Source organism: Gigantopelta aegis, chromosome 1 (genome assembly GCF_016097555.1).
Source record: "Gigantopelta aegis isolate Gae_Host chromosome 1, Gae_host_genome, whole genome shotgun sequence".
Classification (NCBI taxonomy): domain Eukaryota; kingdom Metazoa; phylum Mollusca; class Gastropoda; order Neomphalida; family Peltospiridae; genus Gigantopelta; species Gigantopelta aegis.
The window spans coordinates 32,325,093-32,343,146 of record NC_054699.1 but is presented as its reverse complement, the minus strand read 5'-3'; the positions used below and the strand labels follow the sequence as shown (position 1 = coordinate 32,343,146).

The following is an 18,054-nucleotide window of genomic DNA, read 5'->3' as shown; positions in this document are numbered from 1 at the left end:
ACCATCATCGCTCATGATCATCTTCGAAATCGAACCACAACAGCAACAACCACAGCGACATAAATCCCTGGACTACGCAGAGGGGATGATGGACACGTGCCAGGTGAAGGACTGTTTTGTTCTCAGATGAGTCTCGTTTTCTCCTGCCACGTGCTAATGGACGCACACGTGTCTGTAGATGTCGAGGGGAACGTTATGCTCCAAACTGCATGCAACAATTCGACCGTTTTGGTGGTGGCAGTTTCATGATGTGAGCAGAAATCCATCAAGGTGGTAGGACGGCTCATGTGCATGTGACAGGTGCACTGACGGGCATCAGATATCGAGACGAGATCCTGCAGCATCACGTCATTCCGCACGTGAACATCAACAGCGGAATGTTTCAGCATGTCACTGTCAGATCACATGTTGCGCGTGTTAGTCAGGAGTTTCTGCAGCGCCACAACGTCCAGACATTACCTTGGCCTGCCCGATCGCCGAATTTAAACCTAATACAACATCCATGGGATGCACTGGATCAGCGTGTGACCGGAGGAATCCACCACCCGAGACATTTCCATAACTTCTTACGGCACTGCAGCATGAGTGGCAGAACGTTCCACAACGTGTTGTACAACGTTTGATTGCTTCCATGCGTCGCCGTTTTCCAGCTGTCATCAGGGCTCGTGGTGGTCATAACGGATACTGACATTTTGCCCACCCCTATGTCAAACATACCTGTGTGCATGTTTCAGGTGGATTCCTAGAGATACTGTTTCGGGCATGTACAAAGTGATCCCCTTCCCATGGCGTCTTGATCTTTGGTTGCTTGTATCATGTCTACCAGTTTGTTTTGGGTTGTTGTTTTTTTTGTTTTTTTTATTAAACTTTGAAAATCAATGTCAAGTTTCTTTTTTTGAAGAGTATATATGCTCCTCTTTTTGTAATCGGTCAAAAAAATAATTATAAAATAAAAAATCTAAATCCCACTACATCGACCACAACGTGAAAGCTATAATGACCTTTCATTGTGATCAAAGCGACTCCTGTGAATGTTGACGGTCGTTTCTCTGTGACGAGACGTCGTGCATTAAGGAATCGATAATCTGGACCATGTTCTATTGGAAAACTGCGGTGACCGAAAGCCCAGCGTGTGACGCTGAATGCGGCCAGGTTTCCGTTTTCTGTCCCATTTGGGAAATGAGATCGTAAATCACAGAACGCTAATCAGTCGTTTGATGTTACGTCTGTGGGTAGTGCTGTAGCTGTTAGAAAGGGGCGGGTAGAGTTGTATCTAGCTTCATAAGCGTACGAGACAGGGGTCAGGGTGTTGTGGGGTATATTGGTGGTGAGTGAACTTTAAGCAGGGATCCAAAACCCTTGACCAACCTGTATCCGCACCTACTATGAGAGATTTATAAATAATTGAAACCTGTTCAACTTTGCAGAGCGTCTGTGACGACATATTTTATGGAAACCAGGTGTAATAGTGGTAGTATGATATGCTTGTACTGGCACATTGAACTAATAGTGGTAGTATGATATGCTTGTACTGGCACATTGAACTAAAAGTGGTAGTATGATATGCTCGTACTGACACATTGAACTAATAGTGGTAGTATGATATGCTCGTACTGACACATTGAACTAATAGTGGTAGTATGATATGCTCGTACTGACACATTGAACTAATAGTGGTAGTATGATATGCTTGTACTGGCACATTGAAGTAATAGTGGTAGTATGATATGCTTGTACTGGCACATTGAAGTAATAGTGGTAGTATGATATGCTCGTACTGGCACATTGAACTAATAGTGGTAGTATGATACGCTTGTACTGGCACATTGAACTAAAAGTGGTAGTATGATATGCTCGTACTGACACATTGAACTAATAGTGGTAGTATGATATGCTCGTACTGACACATTGAACTAATAGTGGTAGTATGATATGCTTGTACTGACACATTGAAGTAATAGTGGTAGTATGATATGCTTGTACTGGCACATTGAAGTAATAGTGGTAGTATGATATGCTTGTACTGGCACATTGAACTAAAAGTGGTAGTATGATATGCTCGTACTGACACATTGAACTAATAGTGGTAGTATGATATGCTTGTACTGACACATTGAAGTAATAGTGGTAGTATGATATGCTTGTACTGGCACATTGAAGTAATAGTGCTAGTATGATATGCTTGTACTGGCACATTGAACTAAAATTGGTAGTATGATATGCTCGTACTGACACATTGAACTAATAGTGGTAGTATGATATGCTTGTACTGACACATTGAAGTAATAGTGGTAGTATGATATGCTTGTACTGGCACATTGAACTAATAGTGGTAGTATGATATGCTTGTACTGGCACATTGAAGTAATAGTGGTAGTATGATATGCTTGTACTGGCACATTGAACTAATAGTGGTAGTATGATATGCTTGTACTGGCACATTGAAGTAATAGTGGTAGTATGATACGCTCGTACTGGCACATTGAAGTAATAGTGGTAGGATGATATGCCCGTACTGGCACATTGAAGTAATAGTGGTAGGATGATATGCTTGTACTGGCACATTGAAGCTACATGTAGTATAGTGGGAATATCCATGTTGGTGTAGCACTGGACTCCATATACAAAAGGTCTTGTTTCGAATCCGTTTTAGAGGAGATTGCTCTCATAATTGACCCATTTCCCCAGTCCCAACCAGTACCCCACGACTGGTATATCGAAGACCGTGGTATCTGGAGTGCTGTATGTGGGAAAGTGTATATTAAAATCACTCGCTGCTAATGAAAACAAAATGACATTGTCAGAATTACAAGATTTTTGAAATCCAATAGCCGATGATTAATAAATCAATTTGCTCTAGTGGTGTTGTTAAATAAAACAAACTGTAACTTTTTAATCAGCCGATGATATCGTAAATCGTAAACTCTACTAACGTGCCTCTATCCAGTTAAGGTTCAGGCACGTCTCTCCCAAACCCAATCTCTGGCATGGCCAGTGGTCGAGTGTGGGACAATTTTGAATTATTTATAAAAAGGGGGTAGGGGAAAATTTCAACGCCTCGTTCAAATAATCTATAGTATTTATATAAAGCCGATGATAGTGATGTCGTTAAACAAATACAAAATTTCCTTAGCGCTTGAGAGTGGTGTACCCATAACACAAGCCCTCCGAATCTACCACTTCTAACAAATTGATTTGGTACTGTATATTATATTTTCATTCATTCTTGTCCGCCGAATGCAAGCTTGGCATTGTCTGTGCATTGAATAAACACAAACATCATTCAAGCGATCACGATTGCTAACTAAACGATACACTGTTCATCAAGAGTAAAAATCATTAAAAAGCATCTGCGTACCATCGATCGATTTTCCTTTATTGGTCCCCATTTATCGGGGTCGAATTTCAAGTATCCGCTAGCACTAATAAGCCATCAACTTGTCGGAACGTTGACGATCGAATGACAGACACGGTGTGCTTGCATCAAAGAGCGTGACGTTTACAGGTTCTTCGTAATCATAAATCAGAAAGTCGGCAAGCGCATGGTTATTTGAATGCATCCCTAAAACGCGTTTGTCACCGAAGTCGTATCTGCTCGTGAATTTTGGAATACAGAACATCGTGTTCTAACTGGAATACCACGCATAGAGTGTTCCAGCCTCAGATTTGAACAGCATCGAGCTTGCCATTTTGTGTAGTCAAAACCATTTGACCAGAACCTTTCTCCACCTTGCTAGCGCTGTCTCTGTGTCTCTCTTTCTCTTTCTTTTTCTCTCTCGCTCGCTCTCTGTCTCTCTTTCTCGAGATGTCTGCGAGTTTTTCTCACAAGCTACCAGGAGAACACGTGTATGACGGTTCCTTATTTTTCGGCTTCAGTCCGCCCGACACATTGGACGCTGTGAAAGATTTCGAGGTGCGAGATGATGACATTTTCATTGTCACCTATCCCAAGGCAGGTGAGTGGTCAGTGGTAACATTTATATACCTGTTTCAAAACTTGCGTTAACGAAGTCGACCCCACGCTTTAACAGTAAACTTAAATTAACGCGATAACGCTTTTCATTTATGATGCTTTTATTTTGTTTTCATTATCATTACACACTACGTTGTTGGCGGATCCAGGAATATATATATATATATATATATATGAGGTGGGGGTGGGGGGGCTACGTTAAAAAGGCTAGATGGACCAACTCGTGAAAAAGGCATCGCAATCAAGGTTTGTTTTTTAAGCACTGGCGTAGCAAGGCTTTTATGTAGAGGGATCCGGGGGGGGGGGGGGGGGGGGGACAACCCACACTATGTATGTATATATGTATGTATGTATGATTTAAGATTTTTTTTTTTTAAAGGTTTGCACGGCCCCCGTGGGCCCCTTCCCACACCATTGTTATTAAGCCAGAAAAAAAGACACTTGAATATATTTAGTGGCGGGTTCCTTGCCCCCTGGGTTCGTCTCTGAGTCATTTGTTTTGAATTGCATCGTTTACATACCATTACAGAGTTTTAAACACAGATGCATAGTCAAACATGACACGTGGATGGCTCGAAACAAACACCGCGAACAAATTCACAAATGTTTACTTTTTCACAATATCTCTGGATCCTCTTTAATATTTGAGACCACCAGATCGTTCCATACTATAGACGTAAACTTCTTTTACAGCGCATGAGTCCTACATTCCCCTTATTTCTGAAAACGGTTTAGATGATGCATATGCCCACTTGTGGTAGATTTATGAGTACCTACCTTCCGAGGCGGCAGAAATTTATCACCGTCCTAATAGCCGGAAGATCCCTCTCACACTTTATTCTCATAACAATATGTTATGAGTTATTATATAGATTACTAGCCCTGGTGATTAGGCCTACTTACTGGCGTCAAAAACACGCACTCTATATAAACAGTTATTAATGTAAGTAAAACGTTTGTTTTATTTAAATACACCACACTACTAGAGCACATTGATTACTTAATCATCGGCTATTGGATGTCAAACGTTTAGTAATTCTAACAGAGGAAACCCGTTACATTTTCCCTAATGCAGCAAGGGATTTTTTTATGTGCACTTTCCCACAAACTGGAAAGCACATACCACGGCCTTTTACCAGCTGTGGTCTATCTGGTTGGAACGAGAAAAAACAAATCAGCTAAATGGATCCACCAAGGTGGTTCGATCCTACGACGCAAGCACCTCAAGATAGCACTCAACCGACTGAGCTAAATCACTCCGTCCATTAATGTATGTAAAAGAAAAATGCTATGTTTTTTCATAACTTTGATTAAAGCACCAGCCTCGGTGGCGTCGTGGCAGGCCATCGGTCTACAGGCTGGTAGGTACTGGGTTCGGATCCCAGTCGAGGCATGGGATTTTTAATCGAGATACCGACTCCAAACCCTGAGTGAGTGCTCCGCAAGGCTCAATGGGTAGGTGTAAACCACTTGCACCGACCAGTGATCCATAACTGGTTCAACAAAGGCCATGGTTTGTGCTATCCTGGCTGTGGGAAGCGCAAATAAAAGATCCCTTGCTGCCTGTCGTAAAAAGAGTAGCCTATGTGGCGACAGCGGGTTTCCTCTAAAAATAGTGTCAGAATGACCATATGTTTGACGTCCAATAGCCGATGATAAGATCAAAAATCAATGTGCTCTAGCGGCGTCGTTAAATAAAACAAACTTTACTTTGATTAAAGCATACATTTAATTGATTTATTAGCTTAAAAATACAAATGTGGTATTTATATACATGTATATATGGGCGGTGTGACAATTGTCTTTACGTTAAAGGGACATTCCCGAGTTTGCTGCAATTTTAAAGATGTTATCGGCTAACGGAGACTTTTTAACGATTACATAACAAATATATTTTTCTGCATAAAATATTACTTGCTGTATATTAAAAGTGTTTCTGATCATTTTACTATTTGTACTAGGTTAAATTTCATTTTATTTCCTTAGATATATTTTTTCATACGTACGAAATTATTTGAAGACAAACAGTTTGGGCTTCTTACAAATATTAAAACGACCAGAAACACATTGCATATACAGATACTGATATTCTAAACAAGAAAATATATTTAATATGTAAGTTTAATCGTAGAATATTTTATTTTTCGGAAACATCTTACAATGCAGAAAACTCAGGAATGTCCCTTTAAGCTGAATTGCGTATTACGTATCTTAAATTACGAATGTATCTTTAGGAAGAAATAACACAAACTTTGGGTTAGACGTATTGAGAATAATTACATAATATAACTACTAGTATACCAAAGCTTCTCAAATTGCAAATGACACAAAACAAATCATTACTAAAAGTCGTACAGTGAGTTTGCGGCTTATTGAGATGATGTAACACAAATTGGGATCTTGTGTAACGCATCCGAACAGTACGTTTACATTGACCACGACTGTAATTGCCAAGATGATGAATTTCCCGCTAGACCTATGCACGCATTTAAATAAGACTGACATCGTGGAAAATCAGTCAGTATGATCACCGTCATATGCGATAGAAATCGATATCAGTCTCCGACGTCCGTGTTTTGGTGGTTAACCCATCGGACTTAAAGGGACATTCTTTAGTTTTTTGGGGGCGAGACGTAACCCATTGGTAAAGCGCTCGCCTGATGCGCGGTTGGTTTGGGATCGATCCCCGTCAGTGAGCCCACTGGGCTATTTCTCGCTCCAGCCAGTGCACCACGACTGGTACATGAAAGGCCGTGGTATGTAATATTCTGTCTATGGGATGGTGCATATAAAAAATCCCTTGCTGCTAATCGAAAAGAGTATCCCATGAAGTGACGACAGCGGGTTTCCTCCCTCAATATCTGTGTGGTCCTTATCCATATACCTGACGCCATATAACCGTAAATAAAATGTGCTGAGTGCGTCGTTAAATAAACCATTTCCTTCCTTCCTTCTTTGCTGCATTGTAAGATGTTTCCGACTAATAAAAGATTTCTACGATTAAACTTACATATTAAATATATTGTCTTGTTTAGAATATCAGTGTCTGTATATTCAGTGTGTTTGTGGTCGTCTTAATTTTTATAAGAAGCCCAAACTGGATTTTTTGTCTTCAAATAATTTCGTACGTACGAAAAAACAAAACATTTTAGGAAATAAAATTAAATGTAACCTAGTACACAAAATGTACACATATTAGAACGATCAGAAACACGTTTAATATACAGCCACTAATATTTTATGCACAAAAATATATTTGATATGTAGTTACAATCGTTAAAAAATCTCTGTTAGGCGATAACATTTTAAAAATTGCAGCAAACTCAGGAATGTCCCTTTAAAGTGACATACCCTAATTCTTAATCACTACGGAAGAAGAAGAAGGAAATGTTTTATTTAACGACGCACTCAACACATTTCATTTAAGGTTATATGGTTAAGGACCACACAGATATTGAGGAAGGAAACCCGCTGTCGCCACTTCATGGGCTACTCTTTTCGATTAGCAGCAAGGGATCTTTTATATGCACCATCCCATAGAAAGGACAGCACACACCACGGCCTTTGATGTACCAGTCGTGGAGCACTGGCTGGAGCGAGAAATGAATCACTACGGCGTATTTGTTTCACTATTAAAGCCGTTTTATGATAACTGAAATCAGTGCATACTTAGATTGTATTGTTTAGGTTGTCCATTTCCGTACATACGAAGTGTGTCTGGTCATCCTGGTGTTTATAATACCACAAAATGTTTGGGTTTTTTTTTATATTTAAAAACAAAACAAAATGTGTGCCTCTGAGAAGTAACGGTTATGGAGACGAGCTCTAGTCTGTTTTAAAGGTATTTCCCCGTTTCAACGTCACAAACTCGTAACATAATCCAAATGTTTTATAGATTTGTAGATTAACCAAACTTAGTGTCAATTTTCACGGGTTAAAACTAGGTTATACGTCTTTAAGGCACCGCTGTTAAACAGGCCCGATGGATAGCCTACCCAGAACATGTTTTTAAGGCTAAATGCGAAGTAGTGAGGGGAAAACAAACAAACAAACAAACAACAAACACACAAACAAACAAACAGAAAACAACTACCCCGACTTTTTTGTAACTCACTAACCTCTAACAACCAGTTTCCATTAACCCACAGTCCTGGACAGACGTAACTGTTAATTAATTAAAGTTATAACACACTTAATTCAGCTAGCTAACTAGCTGAATTAAGTGTGTTATACCTTTAATTCTACATAAATCGAATTAAGCTATCAGAACAGCTACAGAACATGGACCTTATCTCCAATAAACAATATCGCATAGCAAATTTATGTGTACTTTGTTTATCTACGTTAAGAAGAATAATAACTCAACACGGGATTGTCGATTAGGCCACATAAGTGACATGTAATAAAACTAAGACCTAACATAATAATACTAAGACAAAAACAATAGATATAACAATTTAGATATGATTGTTACACAACAATGCAGACATGATTGCTGCGAATGTTATTTCTGGCAAAGTTCTAATGTGTAACTGTGCTAAAGAATGTTCCGAAAAGTAAATTCCTTCCAATATTTTGGGGCTGAATGCGCCTGCACATCTTCTAATCCAAAGCTGATAGTTGTATCTGGATGGTTGTGAACCCACAAACCTGCAATTATAAATGAAAGGCAAGCAGCAAATATGTTCCCAAAAAATTATACTCCATTCCGAAGTACATATGTATATATAAGACCTCGATCAACATTGTAAAAAGTATGTGAGAAGTGACGGGTTTATGGAGGAGGAGGTAGATGGGGCGGTGGTGGGAATTTTTCGTCTCTTAAATTTTTTCTGTCAGGTCAGCTTGACGACTGGTTCCGAAAAGATAGACGAAAGTCGGTTAATTATGCTTCCGGTTATGTGAAAAACGGACCAGACAGGTTGAACTGAACAACATTGATACGGACCTAGATATTTACAAATTCCCCATAAAATCTTTTACTAACGTAAAATGTCTTTATGTACAAGTTCTTTATTTATTTAAGTTTTTACAACATATCGGCATAAACATAGAATAAATAAAGACATTCGCAAAACTGTCCAGGATAATGGTGGAGAGTGAATTAAATACTTGTACATAAAATATATAATATAATAAGAAGGGAAGGGAATGGTTTATTTAACGACGCACTCAACACATTTTATTTACGGTTATATGGCGTCAGACATATGGTTAAGGACCACACAGATATTGAGAGAGGAAACCCACTGTCGCCACTTCATGGGCTACTCTTTTCGATTAGCAGCAAGGGATCTTTTATATGCACCAGGATAAACAGAATAGCACATACCACGGCCTTTGATGTACCAATATAATATAATATGTCACAGTTTTACTGATTTATATTTTGTCTTAATTAGATACAGTATAGTAAGAGGCAAAATAATGTATAGTGAAAGTTAAAGTTTGTTTTGTTTAACGACACCACTGGAGCACATTGATTAATGAATCATCAGCTATTGGATGTCAAACATTTGGTAATTTGGACATATAATCTTAGAGAGGAAACCCGCTACATTTTTCATTAGTAGCAAGGAATATTTTATATGCATCATCCCACAGACAGGGTAGTACATACCACGGCCTTTGATATACCAATCATGGTGCACTGGCTGAAACGAGAAATAGTCTAATGTACCCACCAACGGGGATCAATCCCAGACCGACCGCGCATCAAGCGAGCGCTTTACCATTGGGCTATATCTCGCCCCTTAATGTATAGGGTTACCTGCAAGAGGTGACTGCACTTTACTTATGGTTAACGTTACGATTACCACACACGTAATGTTTATTAAGCCAAGTTCCCATAAAATATGTGACATGACGTAGGTGGTCGCAGATCAACAACAGTTTTCTTAGGAACATAGTCTGCCGGGACTATTTGTTTGTTTAAGCCGTTGCAACTGATGAGTGATTTTACAAAATCAACTGCCGTTTTTATGGGAACATAGTCTTCTGGAACTGTGTTTGTTTTAAACGTTTCTCATTGAGGAGTGTCAAGTCAAAAAGTATTAAAACTGTCAAGTCTATGAGATGTAAATTTGAGAAAACCCCCCAACAATTATGTGTTATTTTTCAGTTATAACTTCATATATACCTCTGCTTTATATCAACCATGAAGTTATTTATCCGTCTTGGAATAACTACTGTTAAAGCAACCATGCATGACAATTTAACGGCAATACACAAGCAATTTATAGGGTTATCTCCAATTTTCAATACCCTGTCATTGAACCTAAGGAATTTCGTAAAAACATTCTTCAATGATTCTCTATACCAGGCACCACGTGGATGCAAGAACTTGTTTGGTTGGTGATGAACGATGGGAATATCGAAGCAGCCAAACAGAAACCAGTTTACTTTCGATCAGCATTTTTGGAATTCAAAGATGAGATCCTCAACGAGATTGGTATAGAGCTAGCCAATCCGATGCCGTCTCCGCGAGTCCTCAAATCACACCTGCAGGTGAAGTGGATGCCTCGACAAATACACCAGAAAAATTGTAAGGTAAGATGTTTTAAATTATATATGTAAATGTATTTACCTTTGTCTTATAAAAATGCAACCATGCGTATCCTGACGCTATTGCACATTTAATTGTGAGTAATATCATGAAAAATTAAGACCCCCACCCACCCAGAAACCCTAATCTTTAGTTCCTTGGGTGGACATGTTAATTGGTTTGGTTTTAGGTCGTGGCATCCAAACTGGTCTACATGTCTGCCTCCCTGAACTGTAGCTACTTGGGTAGGCATGTCATTTGGTGTAGCTGTAGGTCGTGGCATCCAAACTGATCTATATGTCTGCATCCATGTTCACATTAGGTGACTAACAAAATTGTCGTTCAAATTACTTAAAACTATAAAACGACTACCACAAACTTATAAACCACTAAATGTATGGCATGTTTGTTCAACCCCATCTCTGCCCTAGAAAGATATTCCAGGCCGCTGGACTGTGTCCCCAGGGCAGCGTATCTCAACCTTAATTGGATTTAGACACGTAAAATGCTATAAAAGTGAAGTGAAAAATAGATGTATTGATGTCAAACAACGTTATCATGGATTGTTTATTCCATGATATAAAAACATGCGATAACCAGATACCAATAATAGTAGGCAGCAACTTAGGTAGAGCTTGTGAATGACGTAATAACGCGTAAAACCAACTACAAAATCATGGTTTTCATAGAAGCTTCAGAGAAAACGAAAAAGAAGAAGAAGAAAAAATGTGCATGTCGACAAAAGAACAACATTTGTTTTTAAAGAAGCAAACTTGATGACTATTCTCATTAATTGTGAAAAGTGGACATAACCATGTAGTTTCGTTTGTCATCCCTCGCCAAACATTATATCAATTGGTCATGACATGCTCCGGATCAAACGTCCATTAACAACATGGAGTATCCCGTCCCATTCCTCATGTAATGCGGCCTGTAACGCTGCCAAAAGTCTGGGTAGGGTCGCTGTTGACGCTGACGAAGACATCGCCCAATGGTAGATTCTATCACACACGCGTTCGATGGGGGAGAGGTCTAGATTCAGGGCTGGTCATGGTAGTGTGTTGACATTTTTTAGATTTGTATCACGGTTTCATTCCATAGTCATTTGTATTTGAATCAATAATACTTTAATAAGTAACTGAAAGTATGGTTTCAACTTCTAAGTATCCAGTGTTTTAAATAAATCATCTTCTTTCTTCCAATAATATATTTGTTGTGTCTACAGATTGTGGTGATGTTTAGAAACCCAAAAGACCTGTGTGTGTCCTACTACCATTTCTACAAGAGCAGTTCGTCCCTGGGCAACTTCACCGGGGACTGGCCGGAGTTTCTGCGCATGTTCTTGTGTGGACACGGTACTGTAGCCCAGTAATAAAGCGATGGTATTGCGGATATTCATAGAAAATATCCTCCTGCAATCGTCCCTGCTTACATGCCTGCTACAAACAATTGATTTTATACCTTTGACACAAGCAGAAGTACATGAAAATATACTAATAATTAAAGGGACTGACCCTAGTTTTTAAACACTAAGGCATATTTTTCACTAATAGAGCCGTTTATGATCACTGAAATCAAACATTACTTATATTTTATTTCTTATATTATCCATTTCCGTACATCCGAAGTGTTTCTGATCATCTTGGTGTTAATTTCTAATACCACAAAATGCATTTTTCATATTTGAAAAACGCACGTGCGTCTGAGAAGTAACGGTTATATAGTCGCTTTTTAGTCTATTTTAAGGGTATTTCAACGTCACCGACTCTTGTTTCACTCTGCTGTATCCAAATTTGTTACAGGTTTGTAAATGAACCAAACTTAAGGTCCATTTTTACGGGTTAAAACTAGGGTCTAGGTGAAAAATATACTTTAGTGGTTCAAAAACTAGGGTCTGTTCCTTTAAAAAACTGTGGTTCTGCGTCCCGTGCGTTAACATGTGTGTGTGTGTGTGTGTGTGTGTGCATGCCTACGTGCGTATATGTGTAGTAAATTGAGTCCGCTTAGAAATAAATTCTGTCGCGCATTATATAAGGTACTCTAATTTGTTTTAATGAGAGAGATTAAATGTCGGCTGCAGTGAAATGACATTATTTAGATAATAAAATCACACCGCATTACATCACTTTATAAATATTTTGTGAATGTCTGTGAAGCCATCATCAATGTCTGCTAAGCTAAATCATTAAACAAAATTAATGATACAAACAAAATGGCTACATGGATCGTAAAGAGCTTTGATGGTAAATGTATGTTTAATCACGGAAACTTTACAATGAACATACACAATAGTCTTCTTTATTATATGATATAAAAACTCGCTAAAAGAGCTTTGATCGTATTTGTCTCTGCGGAGTTCAGTGGATCACGGAAGTTGGTTCGACTTTACACGGAGGGGGGGGAACATGCGCAACAATTATAATGTTAAAATCGTCTTCTTTGAATTTTTTTTAAGATCCCTCTCCAAACCTCCTCCAAAATATATTGGCTTGTAGTTCATGACAAGCCCCCCCCCCCCCATCTGCAAATGGATTTTTAGTGGCGGTGGTATGACTCGAGGCACAAGTTTCTGATGGTCACACTAATAGTGATTTTGGAACCAAGATAGATCATTTGTTTACTTAATAATATGAATGTATATTGGAAGGAAGGATGGAAATGGTTTATTTAACGAAGAACTCAACACATTTTATTTACGATTATATGGCGTCGGACATATGGTTAAGACCACACAGATATCTATGGAGGAAACTGGCTGTCGCCATTTCAATGGCTACTCTTTTCGATTAGCAGCAAGGGATCTTTTATATGCACCATCCCATAGACAGTATACCACATACCACGGACTTTGATGTACCCTTCGTGGTGCGCTGGCTGGAGCGAGAAATAGCCCAATGGGCCCACTGACGGGGATCGATCCTAGACCGATCGTGCATCAAGCGAGCGCATTACCAGTGGGCTACGTCTCGCCCAAATGTATACCAATATGGATGACAAAGAAAGGTTACCAATATAAATTATTTCTGAGAATATTTCTTAATGCTATTTTTATCAGTTGGTCAATTCCAAACTAACTGACGTTGCATTTACTGACGATCAATTTTTGAATTTCAAATGCTTGTACTTTTGATAACTATATTGTACCAATCATTTCTTACTGTTAGATTCATATCGAATAGTCATAATTAAGTGACTTAATAATGATGTAAACATTCAGCAAACAATCTCGAGTAAGTTTTAACTGACATTTAATCGACCGCGACTGACGTTATAAAACCCGACATATTTGTATCGTCATTCTCGGGCAGTTAAATATCCACCGAAGACCAACTATAACAAGTCATATAAAGACTGTTTTAAATTTCAGAATCTGTTCAAATCGATTGAAGACCTGAGTGTGCTTCTCAGTAAGTCATGCAAAGACTGTTAATTTTCAGAATCTGTTCAAATCGATTGAATACTTGAGTGTGTTTCTTAACAAATCAAGCAAAGACTGTTTTAACTTTCAGAATCTGCTCAAATCGGGGATTGAAGACCTAGCCCAGTGGTAATGCGTTTTGATCAAGTCATCCCCGCGATGGACTCATTGGGTTTTTCTCGTTCCAGCCAGTGCACCACATCTGGTGTCAAAGGCCGTGGTTGATCCTGTCTGTGGGATGGTGCATATTTTTTGCTAATCGAAAAAGTAGCCCATGAAAAGACGTGTTTCAACTCTCATACCTATCTGTTCACCAATCTCGATGATAGACCGTAAATAAAATGTGTCTGAGTGCGTCGTTAATGCAAAGATTTCCTTTTTCCTTCTGTTCAAATCGATTGAAGACCTGAGTGCGTATTTCTTAACATGTCATACAAAAACTTTTAACTTTTAGAATATGTTCAGATCGATTAAAGACCTGAGTGTTTTTTTTAACAAGTCGTGTAAAGACTATTTAACTTTCAGAATCTGTTCAAATCGATTGAAGACCTGAGTGCGTTTCTCAACAAGTCTCTGTCGCTGGACGTGGTTGATCGAATCACCAGACACTGCTCGTTCGAGAGCATGAGACGCAATCCCATGACCAACCACGATGACGTCTACTCCATCAACGCCGACATCTCGCCCCTCCTACGAAAAGGTTAGCGTGGTGTTCATAACTGAGCAATGTTCTTACAGAAGTTTTGAAGTCAACAAGATGTCAATTTGATAGGGGAAAAAAACCGAACAATAAACACCCATCCCCCAAAAATAACCTATATACCCCCCCCCCCCCCCCCCCCACACACACACACCCCAACCCGACACAACAGACGGGGCATCAGGTATAGATTCATGGAATCAACCACTAGTTTGCCAAATGCCCATTCGACTCTGCATAGTGTAAAGCCCTAATCATGTATTACGGTTTTGTCGTTCATATTTCATCTTTTGAACAATTATAACTCCCTACAATTATACATCTCTGGGTTACATTGGCCATATAATGGAATTTCATCCTTTTTACGATAACCAGTGTTCGTGTAATCTTACAGCAGTATATTAAACAACCAATCTCCGTTTTTACCACTTCGGTTATCACGCAGCCAGATACACGTATGTACGTGGTAGTGCATTTGCTTGGGGTGTGATACCGGCCTCAGTGGTGTCGTGGTTAAGCCATCGGACATAAGGCAGATTAGGTACCCTCTTCTCTCTCACTAACCACTAACAACTAACTCATTGTCCTGGACAGACAGCCCAGATAGCTCAGGTGTATGCCCAGGACCTTAACTGGATATAAATACGAAAATAAGCTCAAATGAATGAATGACTAAACAGTCAGTCTCCGTTTTTACCACTTTGGTTATCATGCAGCCAGATGTATGTCCGTGGTAGAGTGGTTGCTTGGGGTGCGATGGGTCGTATAGTCGGGGTAGGGGAAGGGCAACAGTTGCCGAACACCTGCTTATCCTGGCTATAACCCTGGAAGGATGTTTAAAGGTACAGATCCTAGTTTTAACCCGAAAAAATTACCACTAAGTTTAGTTAATCTACAAACCTGTAACACATTTGGATAAAGTTACAATTGAGTGAAACATGAGTCTGTGACTTTGAAATGGTAAAATACCCTAAAAGATAGACTACAACTCGACTCCATAACCGTTACTTCTCAGACGCACGTGCGTTTTTAAAAATATGAGAAATGCATTTTGTGATATTAAAAACACCAGGATGACCAAAAACACTTCGAATGTACGGAAATTGATAATCTAAACCTTAAAATCTAAGTAAAGTATTATTTCATTTGTCAAAAAACGGCTCTAATAGTCAAAAATATGCCTTAGTGTTTAAAAACGAGTGTATGTCCCGTTAATATAATACATGGCTATCAATACCAATATGTTATTTTACAGGAACGGTTGGCGACTGGAAAAACTATTTTACGGTGAACCAAAATGAAGACTTTGACCGAATTTACCAGGAACGGCTTGGAGACATCGACATACCGTTTGTGTATCAGCTTTAAGTAGAATCACAATGCAGATGTTCCCGGCCTGGGACTTAATTCACTAAACTCTCGCAACTTTGCGATATCGCAGTGCAATGCAAAACGACTTGCAAAGAGGATGCTTTGTTGTCTAGCAGAGCCTAAGATGGGATGGGAACTCTATTTACGTGCCCATATCCAATGAATGTTCAGGCACGCCGACCACGGATCCAGCCTCTGACATAGCCAGTGGGTGGTTCCGGGGCAGGAGGGAGAGCCTAAGAGACCTTTGTGAATTAGGCCCCTGGGTGCTTATAAACTTTTTAGAGTCTAGACTCGAGACTCCAATAGAGTCTGAGACACTAATGTCATTACAACGCCATACAACTTGTATGCGTGTGACGTCATTAGAGATCGAGTCTGGACTTTAAACGTTTTATAAGCACGGGCCCAGATGTACAAAACAAACGATGTTGCTTTGAAGAAAAATAGTGCTGTGATATGCATATTGTTATAGATTAATTAGTCTGTGTGTAATTAAGATTGTGTAATAGAATAGTCTCGTTAGAAGTATATGGAACTAAAGATACCATGAAACAGGGTCCGTGTTAAGAGTATTAAGGCTCATATAGATTGAATGCGGTGCGTGCATGTGGTCCGGCTAAAAAACAAATCGAAATACATTAGTTTCAACGTGAGCATCTATAGTCCGTTCCATCATCCTACAATTTTTTTTTTTTTTTTAATTTATTTATTTATTTAATTTTTTTGGTAAATAATTTGAGTTTGGTTGGACGTAAGAAGAAAAGTAAAAGTGTTTTGAAAACACAACAATACCCCCTTCCCCTATTTTTGTGTCCAATTTAAAAAAACAATCGGTTTAAAATTAAATGAGTTGTAGTAAATTACATAGCATGAAAAATGGCATTCAAGGTGGGACGGACTATAAACTGGATGCGTGCGTCTGCAAAACGCATGCCGCCAGCCGCAATGAAATAATCGTATATGTGTGTATGCCCAAAAGCCGCAGACGCACCAGAAGTACACATTCAGACCGCATGCACGCGTCGCTTCCAGTCTATACTATACGAGTCTATACACCGGCCTCATTGATATAGTGGCGTTTCCGTGCTGGCACCTGACGTCTAGTAAAACCCAGAATGGTGTGGACTATGGAACTATTTTTGTTTTGTTTCAAGATGTTGTTGGGTTTTGTTTGTTTTGGGTTTTTTGGCTGGCAAATATTGCATAATGCGAGTCAAAAGAAGGAAGGATATGTTTGATTTAATGACGCACTCAGCATATTTTATTTACGGTTATATGGCGTCAGACATATGGTTAAGGACCACAGATATCGAGAGAGGAAACCCCCTATCGCTACGTCAAGGGCTACTCTTTTTCGATTAGCAGAAAGGGATATTTTATACACACCATCCCACAGACAGAATAACACATACCACGACCTTTGATATACCAGTCGTGGTGCACTGGCTGGAGCGAGAAATAGCCCAATGGGTCCACCGACGGGTATCGATCCCAGACCGACCGCACATCAAGCAAACGCTCTACTGCTGGATTATGTCCCATCCTAGAGTCAAAAGAATGAAGATTTCTGTCCGGGTGTTGGACCATCGTGAACATTTGGTTATTAAAGTTGATGATATTTCCATTTGTTGTTCGTTTGTTTGTCAATTTGTTTTATTTTTTACTTTTTGTTTGCCGAATTTTATTTTGTGTACCATAAGTATGAATAAGATGGGTTAATGTTTGGTTAAAGTTTCTCCATTTTTTTATTTTTTTTTGCTAATCCGTTAATGGATGACTTTCATATATGAGCTGACTTAACACTAAACCATGAGTTTCCATCGTTCTACTCGCAATATTAGTTGTAAGCAACATTTAAAAATGCATATCGATTTGTTTAGAACCCTATATAACTGTATATAAATATAAATATATATGAACGTCGTTATCCAGATTCGGGCATCTTCGTTTAATTCGGGCAAAATTCAGCCTGCCTCCCCTATTGCCTCAGATTGTTGAGAATACATCAAGTCCATCCAGGAAACCATACTGTATGTCCATAAGCG

At 39.1% G+C, this 18,054-nt stretch overlaps 1 protein-coding gene across 1 annotated transcript; it reads left to right on the top strand.

Annotated features, from left to right (window-relative positions):
• The first annotated feature begins 3,805 nt into the window (after nucleotides 1-3,805).
• Nucleotides 3,806-16,314, top strand: LOC121367774 (sulfotransferase 1C2-like). Its single transcript, XM_041492140.1, has 6 exons — nucleotides 3,806-3,956; nucleotides 10,296-10,522; nucleotides 11,743-11,872; nucleotides 12,879-13,008; nucleotides 14,490-14,635; nucleotides 15,891-16,314. The coding sequence occupies exons 1-6, from the start codon at nucleotides 3,806-3,808 to the stop codon at nucleotides 16,001-16,003; spliced, it is 897 nt and encodes a 298-aa protein (XP_041348074.1). The 3' UTR covers nucleotides 16,004-16,314.
• Nucleotides 16,315-18,054: the final 1,740 nt, after the last annotated feature.